We start from the raw sequence: 17,006 nt of genomic DNA on the forward strand, positions 1-17,006 counted from the left end.
CATCATCAGTATCTGGTGACCGCCCGTCTCCTCCATCATCAGTATCTGGTGACCGCCCGTCACCTCCATCATCAGTATCTGGTGACCGCCCGTCACCTCCATCATCAGTATCTGGTGACCGCCTGTCACCTCCATCATCAATATCTGGTGACCGCCCATCTCCTCCATCATCAGTATCTGGTGACCACCCATCACCTCCATCATCAGTATCTGGTGACCGCCCGTCTCCTCCATCATCAGTATCTGGTGACCGCCCGTCACCTCCATCATCAGTATCTGGTGACCGCCTGTCTCCTCCGTCATCAGTACCTGGTGACCGCCCATCTCCTCCATCATCAGTATCTGGTGACCGCCCGTCGCCTCCATCATCAGTATCTAGTGACCGCCCGTCGCCTCCATCATCAGTATCTGGTGACCGCCCGTCTCCTCCATCATCAGTATCTGGTGACCGCCTGTCTCCTCCGTCATCAGTATCTGGTGACCGCCCGTCTCCTCTGTCATCAGTATCTGGTGACCGCCCATCTCCTCCATCATCAGTATCTGGTGACCGCCCGTCGCCTCCATCATCAATATCTAGTGACCGCCCGTCGCCTCCATCATCAGTATCTGGTGACCGCCCGTCTCCTCCATCATCAGTATCTAGTGACTGCCCGTCTCCTCCATCATTAGTATCTGGTGACCGCCCGTCACCTCCATCATCAGTATCTGGTGATCGCCCGTCGCCTCCATCATCAGTATCTAGTGACCGCCTGTCTCCTCCATCATTAGTATCTAGTGACCGCCCGTCTCCTCCATCATCAGTATCTGGTGACCGCCCGTCACCTCCATCATCAGTATCTGGTGATCGCCCGTCTCCTCCATCATCAGTATCTGGTGACCACCCGTCTCCTCCATCATCAGTATCTGGTGACCGCCCGTCTCCTCCATCATCAGTATCTGGTGACCACCCGTCTCCTCCATCATCAGTATCTGGTGACCGCCCGTCTCCTCCATCATCAGTATCTGGTGACCACCTGTCTCCTCCATCATCAGTATCTGGTGACCGCCCGTCATCTCCATCATCAGTATCTGGTGACCGCCCGTCACCTCCATCATCAGTATCTGGTGACCGCCCGTCACCTCCATCATCAGTATCTGGTGACTGCCTTTCCCCTCCATCATCAGTATCTGGTGACCGCCCGTCTCCTCCATCATCAGTATCTGGTGACTGCCTTTCCCCTCCATCATCAGTATCTGGTGACCGCCCGTCCCCTCCATCATCAATATCTGGTGACCGCCCGTCTCCTCCATCATCAGTATCTGGTGACCGCCCGTCACCTCCATCATCAGTATCTGGTGACCGCCCGTCTCCTCCATCATCAGTATCTGGTGACCGTCCGTCTCCTCCATCATCAGTATCTGGTGACCGCCCATCACCTCCATCATCAGTATCTGGTGATCGCCCGTCGCCTCCATCATCAGTATCTAGTGACCGCCCGTCTCCTCCATCATCAGTATCTGGTGACCGCCCGTCTCCTCCATCATCAGTATCTGGTGACCGCCCGTCACCTCCATCATCAGTATCTGGTGACCGCCCGTCACCTCCATCATCAGTATCTGGTGACCGCCTGTCACCTCCATCATCAATATCTGGTGACCGCCCATCTCCTCCATCATCAGTATCTGGTGACCACCCATCACCTCCATCATCAGTATCTGGTGACCGCCCGTCTCCTCCATCATCAGTATCTGGTGACCGCCTGTCTCCTCCGTCATCAGTATCTGGTGACCGCCTGTCTCCTCCGTCATCAGTATCTGGTGACCACCCATCACCTCCATCATCAGTATCTGGTGACCGCCCGTCACCTCCATCATCAGTATCTGGTGACCGCCTGTCTCCTCCGTCATCAGTATCTGGTGACCGCCTGTCTCCTCCGTCATCAGTATCTGGTGACCGCCCATCTCCTCCATCATCAGTATCTGGTGACCGCCCGTCGCCTCCATCATCAATATCTAGTGACCGCCCGTCGCCTCCATCATCAGTATCTGGTGACCGCCCGTCTCCTCCATCATCAGTATCTGGTGACCGCCTGTCTCCTCCGTCATCAGTATCTGGTGACCGCCTGTCTCCTCCGTCATCAGTATCTGGTGACCGCCCATCTCCTCCATCATCAGTATCTGGTGACCGCCCGTCGCCTCCATCACCAATATCTAGTGACCGCCCGTCGCCTCCATCATCAGTATCTGGTGACCGCCTGTCTCCTCCATCATCAGTATCTGGTGACCGCCCGTCTCCTCCATCATCAGTATCTGGTGACCGCCCGTCTCCTCCATCATCAGTATCTGGTGACCGCCTGTCTCCTCCGTCATCAGTATCTGGTGACCGCCCATCTCCTCCATCATCAGTATCTGGTGACCGCCCGTCGCCTCCATCATCAATATCTAGTGATCGCCCGTCGCCTCCATCATCAGTATCTAGTGACCGCCCGTCTCCTCCATCATCAGTATCTGGTGACCGCCCGTCTCCTCCATCATCAGTATCTGGTGACCGCCCGTCACCTCCATCATCAGTATCTGGTGACCGCCCGTCACCTCCATCATCAGTATCTGGTGACCGCCCGTCACCTCCATCATCAATATCTGGTGACCGCCCGTCACCTCCATCATCAGTATCTGGTGACCGCCCGTCTCCTCCATCATCAGTATCTGGTGACCGCCCGTCGCCTCCATCATCAATATCTAGTGATCGCCCGTCGCCTCCATCATCAGTATCTAGTGACCGCCCGTCTCCTCCATCATCAGTATCTGGTGACCGCCCGTCTCCTCCATCATCAGTATCTGGTGACCGCCCGTCACCTCCATCATCAGTATCTGGTGACCGCCCGTCACCTCCATCATCAGTATCTGGTGACCGCCTGTCACCTCCATCATCAATATCTGGTGACCGCCCATCTCCTCCATCATCAGTATCTGGTGACCGCCCATCTCCTCCATCATCAGTATCTGGTGACCACCCATCACCTCCATCATCAGTATCTGGTGACCGCCCGTCTCCTCCATCATCAGTATCTGGTGACCGCCCGTCACCTCCATCATCAGTATCTGGTGACCGCCTGTCTCCTCCGTCATCAGTATCTGGTGACCGCCCATCTCCTCCATCATCAGTATCTGGTGACCGCCCGTCGCCTCCATCATCAGTATCTAGTGACCGCCCGTCGCCTCCATCATCAGTATCTGGTGACCGCCCGTCTCCTCCATCATCAGTATCTGGTGACCGCCTGTCTCCTCCGTCATCAGTATCTGGTGACCGCCCGTCTCCTCTGTCATCAGTATCTGGTGACCGCCCATCTCCTCCATCATCAGTATCTGGTGACCGCCCGTCGCCTCCATCATCAATATCTAGTGACCGCCCGTCGCCTCCATCATCAGTATCTGGTGACCGCCCGTCTCCTCCATCATCAGTATCTAGTGACTGCCCGTCTCCTCCATCATTAGTATCTGGTGACCGCCCGTCACCTCCATCATCAGTATCTGGTGATCGCCCGTCGCCTCCATCATCAGTATCTAGTGACCGCCTGTCTCCTCCATCATCAGTATCTAGTGACCGCCCGTCTCCTCCATCATCAGTATCTGGTGACCGCCCGTCACCTCCATCATCAGTATCTGGTGATCGCCCGTCTCCTCCATCATCAGTATCTGGTGACCACCCGTCTCCTCCATCATCAGTATCTGGTGACCGCCCGTCTCCTCCATCATCAGTATCTGGTGACCGCCTGTCTCCTCCATCATCAGTATCTGGTGACCACCCGTCTCCTCCATCATCAGTATCTGGTGACCGCCCGTCTCCTCCATCATCAGTATCTGATGACCACCTGTCTCCTCCATCATCAGTATCTGGTGACCGCCCGTCACCTCCATCATCAGTATCTGGTGACCGCCCGTCACCTCCATCATCAGTATCTGGTGACCGCCCGTCTCCTCCATCATCAGTATCTGGTGACTGCCTTTCCCCTCCATCATCAGTATCTGGTGACCGCCCGTCTCCTCCATCATCAGTATCTGGTGACTGCCTTTCCCCTCCATCATCAATATCTGGTGACCGCCCGTCTCCTCCATCATCAGTATCTGGTGACCACCTGTCTCCTCCATCATCAGTATCTGGTGACTGCCTTTCCCCTCCATCATCAGTATCTGGTGACCGCCCGTCTCCTCCATCATCAGTATCTGGTGACCGCCCGTCACCTCCATCACCAATATCTGGTGACTGCCCGTCTCCTCCATCATCAGTATCTGGTGACCGCCCGTCTCCTCCATCATCAGTATCTAGTGACTGCCCGTCTCCTCCATCATTAGTATCTGGTGACCGCCCGTCACCTCCATCATCAGTATCTGGTGATCGCCCGTCGCCTCCATCATCAGTATCTAGTGACCGCCTGTCTCCTCCATCATCAGTATCTAGTGACCGCCCGTCTCCTCCATCATCAGTATCTGGTGACCGCCCGTCACCTCCATCATCAGTATCTGGTGATCGCCCGTCGCCTCCATCATCAGTATCTAGTGACCGCCTGTCTCCTCCATCATCAGTATCTAGTGACCGCCCGTCTCCTCCATCATCAGTATCTGGTGACCGCCCGTCACCTCCATCATCAGTATCTGGTGACCACCCGTCTCCTCCATCATCAGTATCTGGTGACCGCCCGTCTCCTCCATCATCAGTATCTAGTGACCGCCTGTCTCCTCCATCATCAGTATCTAGTGACCGCCTGTCTCCTCCATCATCAGTATCTGGTGACCACCCGTCTCCTCCATCATCAGTATCTGGTGACCGCCCGTCTCCTCCATCATCAGTATCTGATGACCACCTGTCTCCTCCATCATCAGTATCTGGTGACCGCCCGTCACCTCCATCATCAGTATCTGGTGACCGCCCGTCACCTCCATCATCAGTATCTGGTGACCGCCCGTCTCCTCCATCATCAGTATCTGGTGACTGCCTTTCCCCTCCATCATCAGTATCTGGTGACCGCCCGTCTCCTCCATCATCAGTATCTGGTGACTGCCTTTCCCCTCCATCATCAATATCTGGTGACCGCCCGTCTCCTCCATCATCAGTATCTGGTGACCACCTGTCTCCTCCATCATCAGTATCTGGTGACTGCCTTTCCCCTCCATCATCAGTATCTGGTGACCGCCCGTCTCCTCCATCATCAGTATCTGGTGACCGCCCGTCACCTCCATCACCAATATCTGGTGACTGCCCGTCTCCTCCATCATCAGTATCTGGTGACCGCCCTTCACCTCCATCATCAGTATCTGGTGACCGCCCGTCACCTCCATCATCAGTATCTGGTGACCGCCCGTCACCTCCATCATCAGTATCTGGTGACTGCCCGTCACCTCCATCATCAGTATCTGGTGACTGCCCATCCACTCCATCATTGGTATCTAGTTACCGTCCGTCACCTCCATCATCAGTATCTAGTGACCGCCCGTCACCTCCATCTTCAGTATCTGGTGATCGCTGTGAGGCAGTGACCCCTGTTACAGCTAGGGGGCGCTGTTTGTGCTCCCCAGAATGCCCAGGGGCGTATGAAGGCCATAGGTGTGCATGGCAGTCGCAGGTGTAGCTGTGATTGCAATGTGAGGCAGTGACTCATGTCACAGGTAGGGGGCGCTGTGTGTTCTCCCCAAGTTGTGCATGCAGAGGATGAAGTCCATAGGTGTGCATGGGAGTCACGGATTTCCGGTCGGGTTTTCCATGTGACTGAAGGCCACAGGTTTGTGTGTGTTGATGAAAGCCCTGCAGTAAGAGGTATGGGGGTGTCAGGAGTCAGGTGTGTGAGGGGCTCGTCAGTGTCAGGCTGCCGTCACACTAGCAGTATTTGGTCAGTATTTTACATCAGTTTTTGTAGCCAAAACCAGGAGGGGAACAAACAGAGGAAAAGTATAATAGAAACATCTGCACCACTCCTGTATTTATCACCCACTCCTGGTTTTTGCTTAATCCTGACCAAATCCACAACTCTGCTGAAATGCAGCCGCTGACCTGCGGACCCCCAGCTGCCTCGCTGCTCTGCAGACCCTCGTTCTTGTCTCCAGCCTTTGTTCCAATCTGCTTCAGTCCCAGCCGAATATTCCACGTCCCCATCCGCAGTCCTGCTGACATTATCTGCCCCTTAGTTCCTGGGTTTTCTGCAGTTGAGTCACTTGCTCCCATGTAGAAGGTTTGGGGTTTTGGACTCAATTCTTCCATGGAGACGACTTCTCCGCACCGTTCTGAGCTGATGGCACTGCTGGACATCTCCGTGATGTGTCTCATCTGCTGCACTAAGTCTCCTTCATGGCTCCATCTGAGCACAGGTGACAGACGTGAGGGTCTGGAGACGCCAGTGGTGAACGCTGAGAGATAGATCATCATGGCTGACCGGCGTGGCTGTGGTCTGCAACGGTGTGGGGAGGTCAGCGACGGTGTGGGGAGGTCAGCGACGGTGTGGGGAGGTCAGCGACGGTGTGGGGAGGTCAGCGACGGTGTGGGGAGGTCAGCGACGGTGTGGGGAGGACAGCGACGGTGTGGGGAGGTCAGCGACGGTGTGGGGAGGTCAGCGACGGTGTGGGGAGGACAGCGACGGTGTGGGGAGGACAGCGATGGTGTGGGGAAGTCAGCAACGGTGTGGGGAGGTCAGTGACGGTGGTCAGTAACAGTGTGGGAAGTCGCACAAACCTCCATGACAGCCGGCAGCACAGTATTATTATCCGTGCGTTATATGGCGCTCCGATGTGGGCACAGTATGGAGCTGTTTTCTAGGAACTCTGTGCCAGTATTAAAGGGATTTTTCAGTCTCACCATATTGGTGACCTTTCTGAATTGTCACAGTATAGTTCCAATACTCCCGCATTGTACAGCGGCATTAAATAGGCACTATATGGCGGCACTGTATGGCAGGATTGTATGTTGGCACTGTATGACAGCACTATATGGCGGCACAGTATGGCAGGATTGTATGTTGGCACTGTATGACAGCACTATATGGAGGCACAGTATGGCAGGATTGTATGTTGGCACTGTATGACAGCACTATATGGCGGTACTGTATGGCAGGATTGTATGTTGGCACTGTATGACAGCACTATATGGAGGCACAGTATGGCAGGATTGTATGTTGGCACTGTATGGCGGCACTGTATGTTGGCAATGTATGACAGCACTATATGGCGGCACTGTATGGCAGGATTGTAGAATTGTATGTTGGCACTGTATCGCAGTACTATATGGCAGCACTGTATGACGGCACTGTATTGCAGGATTGTATGTTGGCACTATATGGCAGCACTGTATGGCAGGATTGTATGTTGGCACTGTATGGCAGCACTGTATGACGGCACTGTATGGCAGGATTGTATGTTGGCACTGTATGACAGCACTATATGGAGGCACAGTATGGCAGGATTGTATGTTGGCACTGTATGGCGGCACTGTATGTTTGCAATGTATGACAGCACTATATGGCGGCACTGTATGGCAGGATTGTATGTTGGCACTGTATGACAGCACTATATGGCGGCACTGTATGGCAGGATTGTATGTTGGCACTGTATGACAGCACTATATGGAGGCACAGTATGGCAGGATTGTAGAATTGTATGTTGGCACTGTATGGCAGGATTGTATGTTGGCACTGTATTGCAGTACTATATGGCAGCACTGTATGACGGCACTGTATTGCAGGATTGTATGTTGGCACTATATGGCAGCACTGTATGGCAGGATTGTATGACGGCACTGTATTGCAGGATTGTATGTTGGCACTGTATGGCAGCACTGTATGACGGCACTGTATTGCAGGATTGTATGTTGGCACTGTATGGCAGCATTATGCATTAGGACGGATCGGACTGACAGCGATGGTTGATATTCTGGAATCCAGTTGGATACTGAGAGCGGCAGGGACCTTGTGACTTTATGAATGCGCCTGATCGGCCACGACATCCATAACCCCATCCAAGAATGAGCTGACACCCCAAGAATTTGGCTACGGGAACAAAGAATAAAAGCCGCTATTATATAAGAGGCCATAATACAAAGCAGACACCAGATAAGGAGGAAGCAGATCACAGCTGAGCACAGAAAAGTGACACCAACACCATGAAGAAGCTGATGGTCCTCTCCCTGCTGGGGATCATGGCCGGATGCCTCGCCCTTAAAGGTGAGAAACACTGATATTAAAGGGAACCTGTCACCTGAATTTGGCGGGACTGGTTTTGGGTCATATGGGCGTGGTTTTGGGGTGTTTGATTCACCCTTTCCTTACCTGCTGGCTGCATGCTGGCCGCGATATTGGATTGAAGTTCATGCTGTGTCCTCCGTAGTACACGCCTGCGCAAGGCAAGATTGCCTTGTGCAGGCATGTACTATGGAAAGACACAGCATGAACTTCAACCCAATATTGTGGCCAGCATGCAGCCAGCAGGTAAGGAAAGGGTGAATCAAACACCCCAAAACTCCGCCCATATGACCAGAAACCTGTCCCGCCAAATTCAGGTGACAGGTTCCCTTTAAAGGAGCAGCCACCGGAAAGACCAGAGCTTATAGCAAGAGGGGTCATGGGGGCAGGACTGTCATGGCTGATAACAGGGAGTAATAGATTGTATTGATTATCCTGCAGGACTGCACGTTCTGTCGTTTCCCTCTTTTCAGAGGATTAGATACACAGCTCAGCAGACAGTATCACACAGGATAGGATTAGATACACGGCTCAGCAGACAGTATCACACAGGAGAGGATTAGATACATGGCTCAGCAGTCAGTATCACACAGGACAGGATTAGATACACGGCTCAGCAGTCAGTATCACACAGGAGAGGATTAGATACACAGCTCAGCAGTCAGTATCACACAGGATAGGATTAGATACACAGCTCAGCAGTCAGTATCACACAGGAGAGGATTAGACAGCTCAGCAGTCAGTATCACACAGGAGAGGATTAGATACACGGCTCAGCAGACAGTATCACACAGGATGGGATTAGATACACAGCTCAGCAGTCAGTATCACACAGGGGAGGATTAGATACACGGCTCAGCAGACAGTATCACACAGGATGGGATTAGATACACAGCTCAGCAGTCAGTATCACACAGGGGAGGATTAGATACACGGCTCAGCAGTCAGTATCACACAGGATAGGATTAGATACACAGCTCAGCAGTCAGTATCACACAGGATAGGATTAGATACATGGCTCAGCAGTCAGTATCACACAGGATAGGATTAGATACGCGACTCAGCAGACCGTATCACACAGGAGAGGATTAGATACACGACTCAGCAGTCAGTATCACACAGGATGGGATTAGATACACGGCTCAGCAGACAGTATCACACAGGATAGGATTAGATACACGGCTCAGCAGTCAGTATCACAGAGGACAGGATTAGATACACAGCTCAGCAGTCAGTATCACACAGGAGAGGATTAGATACACGACTCAGCAGTCAGTATCACACAGGATGGGATTAGATACACGGCTCAGCAGACAGTATCACACAGGATGGGATTAGATACACAGCTCAGCAGTCAGTATCACACAGGAGAGGATTAGATACATGGCTCCGTAGACTGTATCACACAGGAGAGGATTAGATACACGGCTCAGCAGACCGTATCACACAGGAGAGGATTAGATACACGGCTCAGCAGTCAGTATCACACAGGATGGGATTAGATACACGGCTCAGCAGACAGTATCACACAGGATAGAATTAGATACACGGCTCAGCAGACAGTATCACACAGGATAGGATTAGATACACAGCTCAGCAGTCAGTATCACACAGGAGAGGATTAGATACATGGCTCCGCAGACAGTATCACACAGGAGAGGATTAGATACATGGCTCCGCAGTCAGTATCACACAGGAGAGGATTAGATACATGGCTCCGCAGACAGTATCACACAGGATAGGATTAGACACACGGCTCAGCAGACAGTATCACACAGGATAGGATTAGATACACAGCTCAGCAGTCAGTATCACACAGGAGAGGATTAGATACACGGCTCAGCAGACAGTATCACACAGGAGAGGATTAGATACACGGCTCAGCAGTCAGTATCACACAGGAGAGGATTAGATACACGGCTCAGCAGTCAGTATCACACAGGAGAGGATTAGATACATGGCTCCGCAGACAGTATCACACAGGAGAGGATTAGATACACAGCTCAGCAGACAGTATCACACAGGATAGGATTAGATACACGGCTCAGCAGTCAGTATCACACAGGATGGGATTAGATACACGGCTCAGCAGACAGTATCACACAGGATAGGATTAGATACACGGCTCAGCAGTCAGTATCACACAGGATGGGATTAGATACACGGCTCAGCAGACAGTATCACACAGGATAGGATTAGATACACGGCTCCGCAGACAGTATCACACAGGAGAGGATTAGATACACGGCTCAGCAGACAGTATCACACAGGATAGGATTAGATACACAGCTCAGCAGTCAGTATCGCACAGGAGAGGATTAGATACACGGCTCAGCAGTCAGTATCACACAGGAGAGGATTAGATACACGGCTCCGCAGACAGTATCACACAGGATAGGATTAGATACACGGCTCAGCAGTCAGTATCACACAGGATGGGATTTGATACGCGGCTCAGCAGACAGTATCACACAGGATGGGATTAGATACACGGCTCAGCTGCACACTGTTGACCGACTTAGGCTACTTTCACACATCAGTTTTTTGCTGTCAGGCTCAATCCGGCGAATGTTGAAAAACGGATCCATCACAAATTGTGAAAAACTGATGCGACGGATCCGTTTTTTTGACTAGCTGATATCCGGGGACTAGCTGATGAGAGATTTAAAACATGCTCAGTTTAAATAAAACGGAATCTGGTGCTGGGATCAGTCATTTTACAGATCCAGCGCCATAGGCTTCCATTATAGCAAACGCCGGACGCTGCCGGATCCATCGCTGTCCATTTTTTCGATGGACACAAAAAACTTTAATATATCCATTTTCTCCGGCCGCCGGTAAACACATTTTTGATGGATGCGGCAAAAAACGGATGAAACGTGAGGCAATCCGTTGCTAATACAAGTCTATGAGAAAAAAAACGAATCCGGCAGCAACTTTTGCCAGATCCGTTTTTTTTCAAAATACGCTGGATTTAGCCTGACGGCAAAAAACTGATGTGTGAAAGCAGCATTACACTGTGACATGTCTTTGATTCGCTCCAGCGCCATCATGTGGCCACAACACATTTTTACAACTAGTCTGAGCGTTGGGTCCGGCCTCCATTTCTCCCTTTATGATCAGGCAGCTAAACCTTCTCTTATATTTTAATATTTCTAATATTACACTGCAGAATGTAACTATTTTTTAGTTTTTGCTGCAGGTGATGATCCCCCACATGGAAATTCAAGGAAGTTGTTAAATGATCAAGGTAACAGTCATCATCCTAACATAAAAGATCAATGCATTTTTCTGCTGAAATATTTTGTGCGGCTGAGTGACCCTGCTCCTTCCATTATGTAACTTCTTCCCTATGACCTCCTATAACCATTACATTCCTGTGCTGAAATACTCTGTGCCGCTGAGGGACCGTGCTCTTTCCGTTATGTAACTTCTTCCCTATGACCTCCTATAACCATCACATTCCTGTGCTGAAATACTCTGTGCCGCTGAGGGACCGTGCTCCTTCCGTTATGTAACTTCTTCCCTATGACCTCCTATAACCATTACATTCCTGTGCTGAAATACTCTGTGCCGCTGAGGGACCGTGCTCCTTCCGTTATGTAACTTCTTCCCTATGACCTTCTATAACTGGCACACTCCTGTGCTGCTGAGGAACCTTGCTCCTACTATCTAACTTCTTCCCTATGACCTCCTATAACCGGCACACTCCTGTGCTGAAATGCTCTGTGCTGCTGAGGTATCTGCTCTTTTCCACCATGTAGCTCTGTCTGCTCTCCGACCCGTCATCACGTTTGTCCATCGCCTTCATATTTACTTTGCTTTTTTCTTTCCCTTTAAGACGTTCTGATGTCGCGGAGCGCAGCAAACTCCGTCATTAAGAGGCACCGGCGCTCCTATGACTTTTTAGAAAGGTGAGTCTTGTGACGGGTCGCTGCGCCTCAATACTGTGCTCACAGGGACTCGGGTCTGTCCAGTGTGAGCCCCGATGGTTCCTCTCCAGTGTGAGCCCCGATGGGGCTTCGCATAGAGAGTAGATTGTTAGCTCCTGGGGTCAGGGATGATGAGGGTGATCTATCCTGGGTGTATGACGGACAGAACATTATCAGCTTTTCTGGCCCGTGATGATGGGAGTGATACAAGAATCCTTGTGAAAAAGTCTGGAAAAATCTGTACAACAAGCGATAAGTGCTGAAGTGCCACAGCGGCCATAATAGCTGTCACCTGCTTTCCCCAGAAGAGTGAAAGACATTTTTTATTGCTGGCAGAGAATGACAACTCCCAACATTCTTTCCTTCATTCTCTTTCTTGTATTTTAGGATGTTTTCGAGAATAAAGTCTCCTCTGGAGATAAAGATGGAGCAGTGTGAGAACTACCGGCCCTGCGATCAGCTGTCAGAGTGGGTCGGCTTCTACCCGGCCTATCAGAGATACTTTGGGCGCGTGTGAATCAAGAGCCATGAGTGAAGGGGGCACGGACCCCAAATCTGCAGCGTTGAGGCTTCCGATATGATCTAATGTCAAATAAGACATGTGTGACCTTATATGAGTGACCCTGTGCACCCCATGTAATAAGACGTGTGTGACCCCATATAAGTGACCCTGTACACCCCATGTAATAAGACGTGTGTGACCCCATATAAGTGACCCTGTACACCCCATGTAATAAGACGTGTGTGACCTTATATGAGTGACCCTGTACGCCCCATGTAATAAGACGTGTGTGACCCCATATAAGTGACCCTGTACACCCCATGTAATAAGACGTGTGTGACCCCCTATAAGTGGCCCTGTACACCCCATGTAATAAGATGAGTGTGACCCCATGTGACCCTGTACACCCCATGTAATAAGACGTGTGTGACCCCATATAAGTGACCCTGTACACCCCATGTAATAAGACGTGTGTGACCCCATATAAGTGACCCTGTACACCCCATGTAATAAGACGTGTGTGACCCCATATAAGTGACCCTGTACACCCCATGTAATAAGACGTGTGTGACCCCATATAAGTGACCCTGTACACCCCATGTAATAAGACGTGTGACCCCATATAAGTGACCCTGTACACCCCATGTAATAAGACGTGTGTGACCCCACATATGTGACCCTGTACACCCCATGTAATAAGACGTGTGTGACCTTATATGAGTGACCCTGTACGCCCCATGTAATAAGACGTGTGTGACCCCATATAAGTGACCCTGTACACCCCATGTAATAAGACGTGTGTGACCCCCTATAAGTGGCCCTGTACACCCCATGTAATAAGATGAGTGTGACCCCATGTGACCCTGTACACCCCATGTAATAAGACGTGTGACCCCATAAGTGACCCTGTACACCCCATGTAATAAGACGTGTGTGACCCCAGGTGACCCTGTACACCCCATGTAATAAGACGTGTGTGACCCCATAAGTGACCCTGTACACCCCATGTAATAAGACGTGTGTGACCCCATATAAGTGACCCTGTACACCCCATGTAATAAGACGTGTGTGACCCCCTATAAGTGGCCCTGTACACCCCATGTAATAAGATGAGTGTGACCCCATGTGACCCTGTACACCCCATGTAATAAGACGTGTGTGACCCCATAAGTGACCCTGTACACCCCATGTAATAAGACGTGTGTGACCCCATATAAGTGACCCTGTACACCCCATGTAATAAGACGTGTGTGACCCCCTATAAGTGGCCCTGTACACCCCATGTAATAAGATGAGTGTGACCCCATGTGACCCTGTACACCCCATGTAATGTGTGACCTCATAAGTGACCCTGTACACCCCATGTAATAAGACGTGTGTGACCCCATATAAGTGACCCTGTACACCCCATGTAATAAGACGTGTATGACCCCATATAAGTGACCCTGTACACCCCATGTAATAAGACGTGTGTGACCCTATGTGACCCTGTACACCCCATGTAATAAGACGTGTGTGACCCTATATGTGACCCTGTACACCCCATGTAATAAGACGTGTGTGACCCCATATAAGTGGCCCTGTACACCCCATGTAATAAGACGTGTGACCCTATATGTGACCCTGTACACCCCATGTAATAAGACGTGTGTGACCCCATATAAGTGACCCTGTACACCCCATGTAATAAGACGTGTGACCCTATATGTGACCCTGTACACCCCATGTAATAAGACGTGTGTGACCCCATATAAGTGACCCTGTACACCCATGAAATAAGACGTGTGTGACCCCATATAAGTGACCCTGTACACCCCATGTAATAAGACGTGTGTGACCCTATATGTGACCCTGTACACCCAGTTTTATGCTTGATATGTAGATCATCATTTCGGAGCCAAATACACAAACTTTTACTGAAGCATAAATTTGGTCACAAGAGAATATTTCATTTCACAAACATTCCAGAAATAGGAGAAAACACTAAAAATGTCTCCATAATCAGCAAAGGTAGAAGGAAAATTGCTACAAGTGCTTCTCACTAAATTAGAATATCATCAAAAAGTGAATTTATTTCATTTCTTCAATACAGTTCATCTCATATACTCTATAGAGTCATTACACACAGAGTGATCTACAGTTAGGTCCATATATATTTGGACAGAGACAACATTTTTCTAATTTTGGTTATAGACATTACCACAATGAATTTTAAAAACAATTCAGATGCAGTTGAAGTTCAGACTTTCAGCTTTCATTTGAGGTTATCCACATTAATATTGGATGAAGGGTTTAGGAGTTTCAGCTTCTTAACATGTGCCACCCTGTTTTTAAAGGAACCAAAAGTAATTGGACAGATTCAATAATTTTAAATAAAATGTTAATTTCTAGTACTTGGTTGAAAGCCCTTTGTTGGCAATGACTGCCTGAAGTCTTGAGCTCATGGACATCACCAGACGCTGTGTTTCCTCCTTTTTGATGATCGGCCTTCACTGCGGTGGTTTTCAGTTGCTGTTTGTTTCTGGGCCTTTCTGTCTGAAGTTTAGTCTTTAACAAGTGAAATGCTGCTCAATTGGGTTGAGATCAGGTGACTGACTTGGCCATTCAAGAATATTCCACTTCTTTGCTTTAATAAACTCCTGGGTTGCTTTGGCTTTATGTTTTGGGTCATTGTCCATCTGTTGTATGAAACGACGACCAATCAGTTTGGCTGCATGTGGCTGGATCTGAGCACACAGTATGGCGGCTCTGAAGACCTCAGAATTCATTCTACTGTCATGTGTCACATCATCAATAAACACTAGTGACCCAGTGCCACTGGCAGCCATGCATGCCCAAGCCATCACACTGCCTCCGCCGGGTTTATGCATGCCCGCGCCATCACACTGCCTCCGCCGGGTTTATGCATGCCCGCGCCATCACACTGCCTCCGCCGGGTTTATGCATGCCCGCGCCATCACACTGCCTCCGCCGGGTTTATGCATGCCCGCGCCATCACACTGCCTCCGCCGGGTGTTACACATGATGTGGTGCTTTGGATCATGAGCCGCGCCTTCGCCATACTTTTCTCTTTCCATCATTCTGGTAGAGGTTGATCTCGGTTTCATCTGTCCATAGAATGTTCTTCCAGAACTGTGCTGTCTTCTTTAGATGTTTTTAGCCTTTTTCTTCTTGATGCTTATGAGCGGCTGCACCGTGCAGTGAACCCTCTGTAGTTACTTTCATGCAGTCTTCTCTTTATGGTAGATTTGGATATTGATACGCCGACCTCCTGGAGAGTGTTGGTCACTTGGTCGGCTGTTGTGAAGGGGTTTCTCTTCACCATGGAGATTATTCTGCGATCATCCACCACTGTTGTCTTCCGTGAGCCCCCAGGTCTTTTTGCAATGATGAGTTCACCAGTGCTTTCTTTCTTTCTCAGGATGGACCAAACTGTAGATTTTGCCACTCCTCATATTGTAGCAATTTCTCGGATGAGTTTTTTCTGTTTTTGCAGCTTAAGGGTATGTTCACACGTTCAGGATTTCCATCCTTTTTTTTTCAGGACAGTTTTTTTTAAAAAACTGCAGCTCTTGGCAGAAAACGCAGGTCCTTTTTTTGGTCCTTTTTTTGTCCTTTTTTGATGCGTTTTTTGATGCGTTTTTTTATCCTTTTTTTATGCAATTTTCTATGCAGAGACTGTGTGTTTCCTAGGAAGCTTTTTAGGGCTAAAATGGCTGAAAATACCCTAACCCTACCCCTAACCCTACCCCTAACCCTACCCCTACCCCTAACCCTAACCCTACCCCTATTCTAACCTTAGTGAAAAAAAAAAAAAAATTCTTAATTTTTTTATTGTCCCTACCAATGGGGGTGACAAAGTGGGGGGGGGGGGGTCATTTACTATTTTTTTATTTTGATCACTGAGATAGGTTATATCTCAGTGATCAAAATGCACTTTGGAGCGAATCTGCCGGCCGGCAGATTCGGCGGGCGCACTGCGCATGCGCCCGCCATTTTGCAAGATGGCGGCGCCCAGGGAGAAGACGGCCGGACGGACACCGGGTAAGTATAAGGGGGGGAGATTAGGGCACGGGGGGGGGGGGGCATCGGAGCACTGGGGGGGGCATCGGAGCACGGGGGGGGCATCGGAGCACGGGGGGGGCATCGGAGCACGGGGGGGCGGGATCGGAGCACGGGGGGGCAGCCACACTCCGCCCACGCACTTCCGCCCGCTCCCCCGCACTTCCTGCTGCAGCGGTTCTGCACATCAAATCGCAGTAAAACCCGCAGATATATTTTTGATCTGCGGGTTTTACTGCGATTTTGACCTCACAATGGAGGTCTATGGGTGCAGAACCGCTGCGGTTCAGGAAAAAGAAGTGACATGCT

General features: G+C 50.3%; 1 protein-coding gene across 2 annotated transcripts; it reads left to right on the top strand.

The window, feature by feature from the left end:
* The first annotated feature begins 8,032 nt into the window (after positions 1-8,032).
* On the top strand, positions 8,033-14,563 carry LOC138647244 (osteocalcin-like). Of its 2 annotated transcripts, none has more exons than XM_069736134.1 (5): positions 8,033-8,183; positions 11,404-11,451; positions 12,043-12,115; positions 12,521-13,492; positions 13,579-14,563. In XM_069736134.1, the coding sequence occupies exons 1-4, from the start codon at positions 8,123-8,125 to the stop codon at positions 12,648-12,650; spliced, it is 312 nt and encodes a 103-aa protein (XP_069592235.1). In that variant the 5' UTR covers positions 8,033-8,122; the 3' UTR covers positions 12,651-13,492; positions 13,579-14,563. The 2 variants fall into 2 exon arrangements, with proteins under 2 accessions (XP_069592235.1, XP_069592234.1); XM_069736133.1 differs by having other exon boundaries at positions 8,037-8,183; positions 11,392-11,451.
* The last annotated feature ends 2,443 nt before the right edge of the window (positions 14,564-17,006 follow it).

The sequence above is a fragment of the Ranitomeya imitator genome, chromosome 8, assembly GCF_032444005.1.
Source record: "Ranitomeya imitator isolate aRanImi1 chromosome 8, aRanImi1.pri, whole genome shotgun sequence".
NCBI classification, from domain to species: Eukaryota; Metazoa; Chordata; class Amphibia; order Anura; family Dendrobatidae; genus Ranitomeya; species Ranitomeya imitator.